The 15446-nt window shown below is 36.3% G+C and overlaps 1 protein-coding gene across 1 annotated transcript in view; it reads left to right on the top strand.

The window, feature by feature from the left end:
* Positions 1–15446, top strand: part of LOC114922215 (cytosolic phospholipase A2 gamma-like) — a 24161-nt gene that overhangs the window by 5818 nt on the left and 2897 nt on the right. The window contains exons 5-13 of the mRNA XM_029282997.1: positions 403–523; positions 1046–1186; positions 2610–2663; positions 5348–5386; positions 6204–6353; positions 7300–7425; positions 11090–11182; positions 12338–12492; positions 15023–15194. Of these exons, the coding sequence (XP_029138830.1) occupies positions 403–523; positions 1046–1186; positions 2610–2663; positions 5348–5386; positions 6204–6353; positions 7300–7425; positions 11090–11182; positions 12338–12492; positions 15023–15194 (1051 nt within the window). The remainder of the gene's footprint in view (positions 1–402; positions 524–1045; positions 1187–2609; positions 2664–5347; positions 5387–6203; positions 6354–7299; positions 7426–11089; positions 11183–12337; positions 12493–15022; positions 15195–15446) is intronic.

The following is a 15446-nucleotide window of genomic DNA, read 5'->3' as shown; positions in this document are numbered from 1 at the left end:
TTCCTTCCTTCCTTCCTTCCTTCCTTCCTTCCTTCCTTCCTTCCTTCCTTCCTTCCTTCCTTCCTTCCTTCCTTCCTTCCTTCCTTCCTTCCTTCCTTCCTTAGAGAGAATATGCTTGCACAAGCATGCTTATGTGCCTTGAATTCAATATTGACTCCTGGTCACTGCTTGGACAAGCCCTGAAGCTTTCTTGGCAAGATTTTGGAAGTGGTTTCCTCTTGCTTCCCACCCAGGACTGAGAGAGAGTGACTGTCCAAAATTACCCAGCTGGCTTTGTGCCTAAGGCAGGACAAGAACTCACTGTGTCCCTGAACTCACATATACCAAACTGCCTATTAAATCCATGTCATTTACATGAGATATTTAAATGGATTATTTGCTTATAAGCTTCTTTCTCAACAGCTGGATGATCACCATCTGTCTGATGAACAGAAAATTTGTATGAATGGGATAGTGCCTTACCCAATCTATGCAGCAGTGGATTCAACCAAAATAGATGCTGCTGCAAGTGAAATCCACTCAGGTAAACATTAAGATCTATCTATGTTTATCCCAACTTTCACTTTGAAATCAATAAGTGCTGGAATATGTATATATGCCAAATTTTATAATCTTGTTGCCATAGTTGTTAAATAAATCACTGCAGATGTTAAGGGAATCATGCTGTTATTAAGCAAACCCAGCTTCCCCTATTGCTTTTTCTTGTTAGAAGCTGGCTTAGAAGCTCACAAATAGTGATCACATCACTCTGAGATGCTGCAATCATTGTAAATACATCCCTGTGATTTCAAGTGCCCAAATTTTGATCATGTAATCATAGGGATGCAGTGATGGTCATAAGCATGAGGACTGGTTGTAATTGACTTTTTTAAATGCCATTGTAGGTTTGAAAGATTGCTAAATGAATTGTTAGAAAGATAACTTGTAAGAAATGACTCCAAACTTTGAGGGAATCTTCATGCAAAAACAGGATATTAAAAAAGATCCCCTGTTTTTGCAATCAGTTCCAACATCTTCAAATTGTAATTTTTAATTATTTTTAAAGATATCTGGTTTGAATTTACACCACATGAGGCTGGATTCTTTAACCCTGGAGCATTTGTGGATGTGACTTTCCTTGGAACAAAGTTTGAGAATGGCAAACTGAAGGAAAAGAAGAATGAAAAGAAAATGTCTTATCTAAGAGGTAGCATTGTTTTTGATGGAGATATACTGATGTACAATATGCACAGACTACATAGAATCTTCAGTCCAGTTTGGAATATTGAACAGACTATTAGACATAAATTATGCAAGGTTACTGATATGTTTGCAGCTGTGTTAGGGTCTTTGGGAGGCATTAGTGTATAAACCTATGGTTGAAACATCACAAACAAAATGTGGATAAATGCAATGATGCATACAAGAAAAAATATACTAGTGCTCAATAGTGTTGGAATAAGGCTGCAATTTACAAGGACAATTCGGAAATAAACATGTGTTTGGTTATCAATGACAGACACTTGCAGATACAGAACGTTTATTATACACATTAGAAAACTACAACATTACATTACTTTTTGACATAATTGCCATTCAAATTGAGGCATTTGTCATGTCTTATAAGGTTTGAAATTCCTTAGTAATAGTTGCCAGTGCCAAATCTGGGCTATGGGGGGGTGATCAAAAACACCACAATGGAACTGCTTCAAAAGTTCTTGGGTCTGTATAGCAACATGCAGGCAAGATTATTGTGAACCAACACCATACCGGAAGTGGTGCCATAGAAAATCCCACCAAATGTGAAGATGCCAAAGGAATACTACTAGTGAAGTTCATGGAGCATGGTTTGACTATCAGTTCAGAAGTCTACCGTGAAATGTTACAAAAGCTCAGATGAGCCATCCATAACGAGCATCAGGGCATGCAGACTTCTGATGTGATGTTGGTTCATGATAATGCTTGCCTGCACACCGCTAGATGCACCCAAAATAAGAAAATAAGATATTGTGATTTCAAAGAAAGGAACTATCCTTATAAGTAGCCTTATATAGCCATATACAATCACTAACTTTTTATATAGATATAAAACATGTTGGACAAAATAAATGGAATTCAATGCAGCTTCTATTTATAAGAGTCATACCTACACCAGTTTTGAATAAGATGAAAGAATGTATATTTTGAGTCTGGAAATCCAGGCATCATACTTCTGAATGCAGGCTGACATCAGTGGTTCCCAGAATGCTTTTAGAGTAGTAAAAACAGTTGTTTTGAGATGATGGAAAGAATCAAAATAACAAATAACTCAGATGAGACATACAAGTGAATATCTGAAACCTCTACAAATTATGTCCAAATTTTCAATATGACCAAGGGACAAAATTATTAAATAAATATGTAATATGAGAATAGTCATATTAACTATATTTCTTGGTGATAAGGTTTAATTTTAAATAGAGTGGAATCATATTTACTTGTGTTCCAATTGCCATGTCTTGCTTTTGGAAGAATGGTCCACACATTGATCCAGAAAATGCAATGCAGCCTTTCATTTAAGCACACTATCTGATGTAACATATGCTTGCACATTTTGCTAAATTTCTAGAAAACTGTTTCTTTTCTTTCAGGATTATGGGGAAGTGCTATTGCAAATTTCAAAGAAGACAAGAAAGTTTTAATAGGTATTTATATTTCATATTGGATGCAGTGAATAAATTAAGTTCTCACTTATGCCTTCTTATATGGAAATGTGATCACAGAAGGATTTAGAACAGAATGTGGATAGAATTGCAGCTTGAAGAAATGACTCATTGCTCTAGGGCAAAGGTCCCCAACCTTTTGGGCACCAGGGACCAGTTCCATGGAGAGAGATTGTTCTGCAGACCGGAGGATGCATGGTTTTATGTGCTCACTGCATCCCGCAGATGAGGCTTTGCTTGTTTGTGTGGACTGGTTGCTGGCATGCTGTGGCCTGGTACTGGTCCATGGACTGGGGGCTGGGTACCCCTGCTCTAGAGCATATAAAGTCAGATTGTTTTCCCAGATAAGCAGTGTCTATTGAAATACAGGCAACAGGGAGAAAGAAGAGCTGCTTAACTCATACTTTGCATGAGTCTTCATACAAAAAGAAACTATAGCCCAACATACCCACACAAAAAAAAAATACCACTGCAAAAGACAAACTAGAAATAAAAATTAAAATAAGCAAGAAAATGGTAAGAGAATACCTATCTGATTTGATGAATATAAATCACCAGGACCCAACAGATTACATCCCAGAGTTCTGAAGGAGCTGGCAGATGTTATCTCAGAACCATTGCACCATATCTTTCAAAAATCCTGGAGCACTGGGAAAATACCTGAGGATTGGAAAAGGGCTGATGTGGTTCCCATCTTTAAGAAAGGGGGAAAAAAAACAGAACCAGGAAACTGCAGACCAATCAGTCTAACATCAATACCTGGGAAGATCCTGGAAAAGATAATTAAAAAAACAGATCTGCGAACAACTAGAAGCAATCAAAATTATAAACAGTAGCCAGCGAAATACTGTGGACATAGACCACAGAAAGGCATTTGATGAAGTAGACCACAACCTACTCCTTGGTAAGCTAGAAAAAGGTGGAAGAGACAACATCACCACCAGATGGATCCATAGCTGGCTGGCAAACTGTACTCTTCAATATCTTCATAAATGACTAAGATGAGAGAACTGAAGGGGAACTCATCAAATTTGCAGATGACATCAAACTGGCAGGAGTAGCCAACATCCCAGAAGACAAACACAGGATCCAAAAAGATCTTGACAAACTTGAACAATAGACCCTGTTCAACAAAATGAGTTTCAATGTGGAGAAAAGGAAAGTTTTACATTTAGGCAGGAAAAATCAAAGGTACAATTACAGACTGGGTGAGACCTGGCGTAAAAATGTAACTGTGAGAGGGACCTTGGAGTCTTAGTGGACGATAACTTGACCATGAGCCAGCAGTGTGTAGCAGCAGCCAAAAAAGCTAATGCAATCCATGTATAAACAGAGGCATAGAATCAAGATCATGCAAAGTATTAGTACTGCTTTATAAAACTCTAGTAAGAACATACCTGGAATACTGCAGCCAATTTTGGTCACCATATCACAAAAAAGATGTTGAGAGTTTGGAAAAAATTCAGAGAAGAGCAACTAAGATGATCAAAGGCCTGGAGACTAAAACATATGAAGAATGGCTGCAGGACTTGGGTCTGGCTAATCTGAAGAAAAAAAGAAATAGGGGAGACATGATAGCAGTATTCCAGTACTTGAGGGGCTGCCACAAAGAAGACAGGGTCACATTATTCACCAAAGAGGATAGGGCAAGAAACAATGGTTGGAAACTGAGCAAAGAGAGAAGCAACCTGGAATTAAGGAGAAACTTCCTGAAAGTGAGAACAATTAACCAGTGGAACAGCTTGCCTCCAGAAATCATGGGTGCTCCATCACTGGAGATTTTTAAGAAGAGGCTAGACAGTCACTTTTCTGAGATGGTATAGGTTCTCCTGCTTGAGCGGGGGGCTGGACTAGAAGATCTCCAAGATCCCTTCCAGCTCTATTCTATTCTACTTGAATATCTCTAACAGAACAGCATTCTTCACAACTGGACATGATGGTACAATAACAACTGGAAGGCCACAGTTTTCTTCTGACTAGTGCACACTGTTTAGTAGTGGCTTTTCAAAATTTCACACAGAGATTTCTTCCAAACTTCTTCCAAACTGTCATAGCAAATGAGGTACTGAACTGATTTTAGGTATATCCTTTAGCACTGAGCTATGCTCTCCATCACTCTGCTTACAGAAGTAATTGTGCTATAGGAACAGGATAGGATTGTAGGATAGATTAAGCTTGCTTTTCCCTTATACCATCCTGCAATCTATTTTACTGCAGTTTTCAAATTGTATTGTTGCTGATTATTTTTTAAGTAAGGGAGCAGATACATATTTCTGAGCTCCTTGGAGTTTTGATCTCTAATTAAATTATGTTAGATTAAAAGATTTTAGAACTGGCCTAGATGGATAATATAATAGATTGAAAAAAAATCCATTAAAACTGCCAAGAAAATAAAGGTGGCTCACAAACGTATACTTACATAAACATTAACTAAAAAATTAAAACTATCAAATAAAACAGTCCTGGCAAGTCATCGAAAAAGAAATTTCCAAGTCTTAATTTGAAGATAATAACTTTCAGGTATTTACATGGCCAGATAATCTTAAAATGATGTTAAATAATAGATAGGTTGATATAGAAAAAGTTATTTTCTGAAGTGTAACATTTTTTAAAAGAGGTTGTGGACATATTTATAAACTGAACTGTTAACTCTGTTACATTTCTAGATATCTTTAACAAGATGATTTCTCATTATCTAGCATCAGGTAAGTTCCCCAGCTTGTCTGAAATACACAACATCAGATCTCTTCAAAAGATCTTTTTATCAAATTTAAATCTCTGTGTTTGCTTTATGCAATATTGATAGTAGTTTTTTGGTCTAAAGAACCAAAAATAGAAATGTCAGCTTGTGAGAAAGCAGCCATGGCCAATATTTAAGTTAGGAAACTATGATACTATGAGAAAAAAAATGGTTAGGACAGTAGAAGTCAAAATGATAGAGGATTTTTTTCAGTGGTTTTTTTTTAGTTCAGTTCTTCAAACGCCACTTTTCATCATCACCTGAAGGTGCTAGAAAAAGGGATTTTTTGCACATGTACAAAAATCGCATCCAGCTAGTCAACCACCAGAGAAAGTTCCAAAATGATGTCAATTATCTTAACAAGAAATGTTTTGCCTTACAGGTAAAAACATCCTGTTAGGCTTGAAGCACTTAAGGAAGCATACAGCTGCTAGGCCTAGGTGTACTAAAGATGGCTATATAGATAGTCCTTAATTTACTAATGACATTTCAAATAGTTCTTTCCAGCAAGAGTCAAAGCTTTTCTTCTTGCTTCAAATGATAGCCTGGCTGCTTTTACAATCCATTGCCATTCACTCAGAATCATAATATGACCTGGCTATCATATTTTTTAAAAAACAAACGACAACTTGTTAAGGAAGGAATATTCTCTGAGCAACTGAACTGTAGCTTGAAATCTGGTTGGGGTTGGACAAGATATTTTTTTATATACTGTATTTTAAGAAATGAGCACTCACTTTGTAGATATAAAATGATTCAACAATTTAATTCTGTTTTTGAAGAATACAGATGTACCTGTGACTATTGTAAAGTTGCTTTAGAGATAACACAGTTCTCTCAGCATATTATGGAAAGCCAAGCATGTACTATGGCAACTAAAACATATGGAGATGCTAAGAAGCATATCACAAACATTATTGAAATCCTAGAAAGTAAGTTGACCTTAAAGAATGGTGGGTTTTAGTTTTTGGTTCTATTTCTGTGATGTTCATCATGATTTTGGTAGTGGCTTCCACTTTTGATGCCTAATTAGAAGATGAATTCCTGCCAGCAAGAACGTAGTAGTGAATTCTCTTGTGGAATTAGATGTGTGTATCTAGTTGAAAAGGTGAAAGAGGTCTCTTGACCATTTCATTTAACTTTAGATTGAGCTTTGCATCAGACTACCTACTGGATTTTCAAAATCCATCTGCCCTCACTAAACAAAACAAATTCAACGGCAATTAAAGTATATATGTGCATGTCTATAGTCCTATCTATTCTTTTCCTCTCTTTTGAGATAAGCAGCATTATGCAAAGTGCAAAGTGAAGTGTTGTTTTTCTATATAGTAATAGAAGAGAAATAATAAGCAAAAAAATAAATCCATGTGATAAGAAGAAAAGGAAATATGGTTAAACAGACTAACACCAATACCATTTACTATACATTTTCAGATCTTTGTATCCTTGTCTGTGAATTGATTCATTAATTGAAACAATTAAACTGCCCTTTGTAGGAGTGCCTCCTGGGGGGGGGGGAGATCCCCAAAAGGAAAGATGTTGGGCTCATTGCATAATCATATAAAAAACTGTGAGGCTTTGATCATGGATGGCATCATAATATTTTGGACTTCCCCCATGGATATCTTTGACCCTTCCACAATTGTTGGATTTACAAATCTCAGAATTCTCCAGCCAATAATCTGCTAACATTGTTCTACCTGCATCTATCTTAGTTCTAGTTTGTTTTATAAAATTTAGTAAATTCAGTTTGGAAGAACTTTTGGAAGTATAATCTGGTATGCAATTTTAGAAGTATGAATAGCAGAGGTTCCAAAGATTTGATGGCATAGTAAGTTTAATGCTTTAATCTATTCTTCCCTTTAATCTATTCAAAAGACAAAGGACCCAGTGATACCTACAACTTTTGTTGTAGCCTAAAGGAAATCGATTATTCTCTAGACCCAACTGAAAGTGGAAAACATTTTTTGAAACTGTTTGAGATTTTACAATTAGAATTTACAGGTAAATATGATTCACAATGTATATATTTTAAAACTCTCCTACAGACCACTTCCTTCCATTGTGTTTGATGGTGCTTAAATTCTTCCTGTTTTAATAATAATAATTGCACAGTCATCCAGATATTCAGACTGGGTTTGGCATTTTTGTCTACCTATCGAATCCTCACCAAAGACCTGGGATAGGCAGATCTGGATGTTGGGTGGTGTTAAAGTTATTGTTGTAGGATGAAATCTATTCCGAGTAAAGCTGCCTTTTGCAATTGACTGATGGCAAATTTGTCAGTGCCAATGGTGTTCAAGTTGTGCTCCAGTGCACCCAAGCCACCTATTACTATTGGTACTACCCTTGCTTGCCTTTGCCACAGTTGTTCTATTTCTATTTGTAGGTCTTTGTATTTTGCTATCTTCTCCAGTTTTTTCTCATCTATTCTGCTGACTCCAGGCACTGACACGTCCACTATTCAGATGATAATTATGACGACTACTACTACTACTACTACTACTACTACTACTACTACTACTACTATCTCCCCTGCTTTCTATGTTTTTTACAACAATAACCCTGCAAAGTTAGGCTTACAGAGTAACTGGCTCAAAGTCAACCAGTCAGTTTTTATGGGTGGCCTAAAATATACAGCATTAGAATAGGTTCTTTCTACAAGAACCTTGGTACAACTGTTTTCTTGCAAAATCATTTTACTGCATATTAACTTTTCATCTGAGTGACATTCTTTTAAATTATTTATGTATTTGCACAGCTGAAAAAAAAGGAATCATCAATCACAAAGAAATTACAACAAGTAAGTATCATATATACATTAATGTCATCCTCATGGTCATTTTCATGGATGAATTAGAAATAAATTTAGAAATATGAAAATGTAGTTCTAAGATTTATATTGTTTGCTTTTTTTGTCACAATGATTTGGATATTTGTTATTTAAATTAGTTTCCTTAAATTTTTCATTCTCTGTTTTAAATTGTGAGAAAAAAAGTAACTTGGAACTCTCTAAAATTGTATCTAGATATAGCTGTAAGCTATTCACCTTAAGTCCTGAAAATACATTCATAAGGATTTATTTATGTCTGAAAGACTACATCTGCTTTGAAATTCTGGAAAAAAGAGAGTTAAAATGAATAGGATGGATCAGGGAAGATCTAATTCTATTGTCTATTTGGTTTATTTAACCAAAATGATTTTGATTTGAATTTTCCCTTTGATGTACAATTTTCCCCCCAATCAATCTATAGTCACCCACTGCACATATCAAATAATCTAGCTTAATGATATGATTGAATTGCCTTTGCTTTGAATCTTCAAATCAAATCCTTGCACAGTCCCATGGTTATTTAGCAATATATGGAACTTTAATAAATAGATACATTCCAACATATATACATGTATACAACTGCTGTGTGATCTTGCTACTTGCTATGCACATTTATTGCCCTTCCCCCTTGCAGACCACTGTTCCTCTAGAACAGTGGTTCTCAACCTTCCTAATGCCGCGAACCTTTAATACAGTTCCTCATGTTGTGGTGACCCCCAACCCTAAGGGCTCTCCAAGCGTGCACCGATGCCGCCCACTCACCTGCCGCGCCCGGGCTCAGCGCGCCTCGCCTGTCCTCGCCTCACTTCCGAAGGTCGCCGGCCTGCCCGGCTCCAGCTGGCCGTGGAGGGGGGCAGGAAGGCCGCTCCGCCGGCTCCGCCCAACCTGGTTGGAGAAGCACCCAGGCGGGGAGAGGGGGAGAGAGAGAAAGAGAGAGCCAAGAGGGCAACAGCGCCGGCAGAGCTTGGTTCAGCCTCCTCCGCGGAAAGGGCCGCAAAGCAGCGCAGCCTCCCTTAGGAGATGCTCAACGGAAACGAATCCGGCACTGCAACGGCCCCCCGCTCGAAGCCGTGCGGAGACAGATGTGGAGTGGTGTCTCGGTTCCTAAGACCATCGGAAATATGTGTTTTCCGATGGTCTTAGGCGACCCCTGTAAAAGGGTCATTCGACCCCCAAAGGGGTCACAACCCACAGGTTGAGAACCGCTGCTCTAGAACTCCTATAATTGAACTACTGGAATCCATAAACAAAGTTTAAAGAAAAGGAAGAAAAAAATCAGAACACTGTCATCTCAGATAGGCCAATTTTTCTTTTAAATGTTTATTATTTATTTATTTTTATTTATTTAATTAAATTTTTACCCCGCCCTTCTCCTTGCGGACTCAGGGCGGCTGACAGCCTGATAAAAACAGATACAAAAATACCCCAAAACTATCATTAAAAACAGAATTAAAACAAAATATTAGATTTGGCCATTTTTAATTTAAAATTGTTTTTAAAACCCCGCTAAAAATTCCCCTTAGGCCAGTCCTGCTTGTTGAAATAGCCATGTCTTAAGAGCGCGGCGGAAGGAAGGGAGATCTGGGATCACCCGGATCTCTGGGGGTAGTTCGTTCCAGAGGGTGGGAGCTCCCACCGAGAAGGCCCTCCCCCTGAGAGTCGCCAGCCGGCACTGTCTGGCTGACGGCACCCTGAGGAGACCCACTCTGTGGGAGCGTACCGGCCGATGGGAGGTAATCTGCGGCAGAAGGCGGTCTCGGAGATATCCAGGTCCAATGCCATGGAGCGCTTTGAAGGTGATAACCAACACCTTGAAGCGCACCCGGAAAGCCACCGGCAGCCAGTGCAGCTACTGCCATTGTCATGACCTTGCCACATTCAGCTGTTAAAAGAAAATTCATAAAACATAACTGCAGCCTCTAATGACTATTTGCAGTTTTATTCTGCTGTGGTAAATGAATTATTGAAACAGGTTTTATCTTTCCATTTGCTAAATATGTATAGCCCTAAAATGACTATTGATATTTTTTATTAAATTGAATTTTATAGTGCAGATAGATAAGGAAATGTATTATATATTTCACTGGTGTGTAGTCATATTATCTGTAATCAATTAAAATTCAGTTGAAATATACATTAAATTAGGTCAGATTGTATGCTTACCTTTATTTCTTTTGGGGGCACTTTTGACCTCAAAAATAACAAACTACGTTTTCTGCGGCCTTTATGTCAGAAAAAGTTACAGCACCCTCAGTGTTAATTTACTACCAGAATTTCAGAACTAGCCATCACAACTAATGTTTATAATATTAAAAGCTGTTCATTAAAACACTTATTGCTCTGATTTCATACTTCTTCTGTTAGTCATAAATGAACTGGAAGCGAATACAGAGAAGATTACTATGCAGGAGTTAAGTTGGACGTGCCTCATACCACATTATATACATGGTGAGCTCATCATTAATATTCTCGGTAGATGATAAATAGCTTCATCTTTAACCATCAAGTTGACAAATTTATGGGATGAGAAAATTATGGAGTGTAATAGCATTTTCTAGACTAGGACTGTGGTTTAAGCTTTGAAACATGTGTCAAAGAATAATACTTTCATCTTTCTTTTATATACAAAGTATTTACAAAATTTTGATTTTTACATTTTTAAACAAGGTTTCAGGCTAGCTATTTGTGACGAAGCCGCAATAGCAAGTCTGTTTGTCATAGGTTCCCTAGAAAATTGTGATCGTGTATATGGAAAATAAGTACTAAATGGAAAAATATTTAAATGAATGGATATTGTTTTGTAATATTATTAATATTATTGTTATTATTTTGCAGATATATTTGGTATCTTGGGATTTATAAAAAAAACTTTTACTTGTATCTGTGAATGGAAATGGGGAAACATCTCTAACTATGCTTACAAATGCAGTAAGAATAACTTAAATTATTATGAATGCATATGCTTTTAAATTTATTTCTCTTCAGTTGCGACAATCTTTTATGATAAGAAAAAAAATGACAAATACATCCTTAAGTTAAAATTAAATCCTATTAATTACACCCATACAGTTTTCTTGGCAGGGTTACAGAAATGGCTTTCCTACCTAAGAAATTACCTAGTAATTTCCATGTGGTTCACATCCAAATACTAAACATGCTTAAATCTGATTACTTTCCAAAATCAAGCAAGAATGTCTAGATGCTTTAAACTATTGAGATAATTGTGAGGTGAATATATATGTTTACTTTTCTCAGCAAGCAAAGCAAAATTAAATGTTATCTAGCATATTTATTTATTTATTTATTTATTTATTTGCTTTTCACACCACCTTTATTACTTTATTAATAATTCAAGGTGATGATGCTCCTTCCTCCTCTTTCCCCCCTCCACTAAACAAACCTGGTTTGCGCTGAGAGAAAGTGATTAGCCCAGAGTCAGTCAGTTTTAATGCCTAAGAAGGGACCAGAACTCACAGTCCTTTGGTTTCTAGGCCTAGCATCTTAACTACACCAAATTACTGGCAACCTAATATTTGAAGAACATGTTTAAAATGCCAACTAATACAGTAGTTCCCTGACATCCAAAGTATGAACCAGTTAAAAGAAGTAATTTTAACAAAATGGCTACTGGATAACTGTGTTCTACTGCCATCAGCAAAGATGTACTTAAAAAGTCAGTTTCTAAGGAGTAGCAATAGGGTAAATCTTCATTTATGTGCTTCCTAATCACTGAATTGGATTAGATAAGTATCTGGAATTATCTAAAAGAGCTAATTTTATGTGCTTAAACCAGAAAAAGTTCATTGTAGACATTTCATGGGATTTGGTACAATATATTTAGAAGTGATTGTTAATGTAAGTATAACGCTAGAATAATATTACAATAACTTCTCAATCATTTTGAATTATTTTATTTTGTACCCAAGAGAGGAAAGGATAATGCTTATCAGAGCTAAGATTTTAGATATATGGGAGAATGAGCCATTTTCATGGTTCCAGATTAGATTTTTATCATGTAACTGAATATTCAAAGTGATCTCTATGGATAAACGATAAAGAAAATATTTCGTTCTCTGCCCTTAGATGAGCTGAAGGACAAAACTTTGACTGATAAGACAGATATTCAGTTGGCAGATGCTGGCATAGTCATAAATTCTGCTTACCCCCTTATCTTGCGTCCAGAAAGAAAAGTGGATCTCATTCTGTCTTTTGATTTTAGTGAAGGAGATTGTTTTGAGGTAGGTTTTTCATGTTGGTATTTTATATTCTTTTTATAATAAGTATATTTACTTTGAGATACTAACTACATTGTTCAAGTTGAAATTTAATGACACATTTTAGGAGTTAGTCATAGTAACTTTCACCCTGAGGCAAATCAGTTTCATAAATTGTTTCCTTGTAAAAGTCCAGTGCTTCTTGATAGAAAAGGATGGAACCATCCTTCTTTGAGTGCTCATTCCAATTTAAGATCCTTTGAATACATATATCATGCCTATGTTATTGAGAGACAAGACATATCTGCTCTGAGGGTCCCTGGTACTCCCCGAGCTTGCTCGTTTTCTGGCAGATGTTTCATTACCCAAACTAGGTCACATCATCAGTGCAGTTTGCAGCTATCTGCTCTCTCTTGCTAATTAAAAGCAGGCCACATATTTGTTTCCAAGAGTTATTTTAAAGCAGAAGTTCACTTGAATGATCAATGAAATGAATCACCCTCTCAAAGTTCTGCATATCCCAGAAGAGACATCAATTAAGCTCTCCGTTTTGCACAAATTTATCTAATGTATGAATTCCATCCCTATTGGTAGAAAGGACTTCTTTACCATATCCAAATCCATACTTTTCAAAATGTCATGACAGCTGAAAAATACATTCAAAATGTATTTAAAATGTAAATACAAAACAGAAATGCAACAAATCACATAAAAATAAATTGCAAAAATAGATTAATAGATCTAGCTCTAGATTTAAAAATAGATTAATAAACAAAGAAAGCTATCTGCATTTAGTCTTTTCATAGAAAAAACAAAAAATAAATCTCCTGAATATCTGCACAATTTATCTTGACATAAACTTTTGAGGATCATCATATACTTCATCAGGTATAAAGAATATAGTTCTAAGAAAATACATACACATATTCTGCTGTTATTGGAACAAAGGAAACTGGAACAGATCCTATTTATGGGATCCTATAATAGCATATTGTTGCACTGATGAATTGCTCGCAGTAATGAAAGTAGGTGAGAAATTGTGTACATATTTTAATGCATTTTAGCTTAACTGTTTAACAATTAAATTAGTCTTATTCTCAAATTTGAGGTCAGTGAGAAAGGGTCTAAAAAACTGACATGCTGCTTTTTGGGTTGTGCAAAAAAAAAAGATATTTGGGGGAGAGCATAGAGGCTGGTCAGTCTACCTTTTGTGTGTATTTAATTGGACTACAATGGAAAAATTTATTATGATTGAACTATTGCAAGTAAATACATGATGCCGCTTGTGAAGACAATTTACAAGAGGCAGCTGGTGTGGAAACTGGTAGAGGTTAGCTGGTAAAACCCGCTATTGTACAATTACATCTCTTTTAGATCATTATAATCAATTCCAATAGGCTTTTGGCTGCCTGGAAGGTGCAGGGACATGGACAAGATGTCAGGCCTTCTCAATAATAGTCTCTGGAATATGGTCTCCCCAGAAGTATAGTTGGCTCCAAATCTCATGCCAGCAAGGCCCTGAAGACATTTATTCCAATAAGACTTTGATTTATAGTGTGGTGTGGTGTGGTAGGGTGTACAATCCAGAATTCTAAGTTTGGGCTGGTATACAAAAATTGTGAAACAAACCAATTTGTGTTCTTATGGACTACCGTAACCAGAGATCAAGATTTCTTATTAGGAAGCAGCACTTCATAATAGTTAACTTTCCATTGCATACTAAACTGCAATGTGACCTGCTAACTTGCAACTCAGTGTGCCATGAAAGCCCAACCAGTATGGTCAATATATGATTCTGTTATTATTTCAGCTCAGATATTTTAATCACTTCAGAATACCTCACCTGGTTATACATACTCAGTACATTCTGACATAAATTTGTTTCTTTCTTAAACATTAGTAATTTTTATTCAAAAATATATTAAGAGAAATACCTATGAAAACAGGTAAAAAATCCTAACATAATGTCAAAATTAATCGATGATCAGATAAAATGGGAAAATATGGGAAGCCAAAATTGGAGCTTTATTCATCACTGCACTCCCTGTCACGGGCCTTAGCCAAAGATACTATTCTTAGTACTTTTCCTTCATATTTTCTGTTGTGTGTCCTCCTTCTTGTCTCACTCTCTTTCATTCTTAAATCATACAAGCTGCTGCCAGTGGTGGGATTCAAATATGTGAACAACCAGTTCTCTGTGTGGATGCTGCTTCCGGAAATCCGTTCTGGGCCTGGGCAACAAAAAATTAGCTACCGGTTCTGTCGAACTGGTGAGAACCAGCTGAGTCCCACCACTGGCTGCTGCACTGTTTTAAAAATTAAAAAAAAAAAAAAAAAAACCGCCAATCCAGTTCAGATATCAATTTTTTCTCTTGGTCTATTTTACTTGGACTAGATTGTTTAGTATCTTACTATAACTGATTCATGGCAGACTCATTCTTTTTTGCATAGATACAATCCCTCTCAGTGTAGACATCTCATCAGTAGTATAGAGTCCTGCAGTTCGAATTGATTTTATTAAGTATAACTTTTCCTTCTTCTTCTCTTCCCACAGACTATCAAGAAAGCAAGTCCATACTGCAAGGAAAACAATCTTCCCTTTCCTGAAATTGATGCCGTAAATTTAGACAAGAATAAAGAAAACCCTGAAGACTGTTACATCTTCAGGGGCAATGGTGGTCCAACTGTCATGCACTTTCCACTTTTCAACAGAGTGAACTGTGCAGGTACATTACATTTCTAAATAAGTAATCCAAAGTGAATAGGTCTCAGTCTTCCCTATTTATTTATTTATTTATTTATTTATTTATTTAAATTTATATCCCGCCCTTCTCCTTGCGGACTCAGGGCGGCTGACAATCAGGTAAAAATACAAAAATAACACTACAAGTTTAAAAATTAGTTAAAAGGAAATATTTGAATTTGGTCAAATTAAAATATAATTAAAACCCCCTCTAAAAGTTTCCCCTAGGCCAGTC

Source organism: Protobothrops mucrosquamatus, unplaced genomic scaffold, assembly GCF_001527695.2.
Source record: "Protobothrops mucrosquamatus isolate PMUCROS unplaced genomic scaffold, P.Mucros_1.0 scaffold7, whole genome shotgun sequence".
Taxonomy (NCBI): Eukaryota; Metazoa; Chordata; class Lepidosauria; order Squamata; family Viperidae; genus Protobothrops; species Protobothrops mucrosquamatus.
Note: the sequence above shows the minus strand (reverse complement) of the source record. Positions and strands in the feature narration are given on the sequence as shown.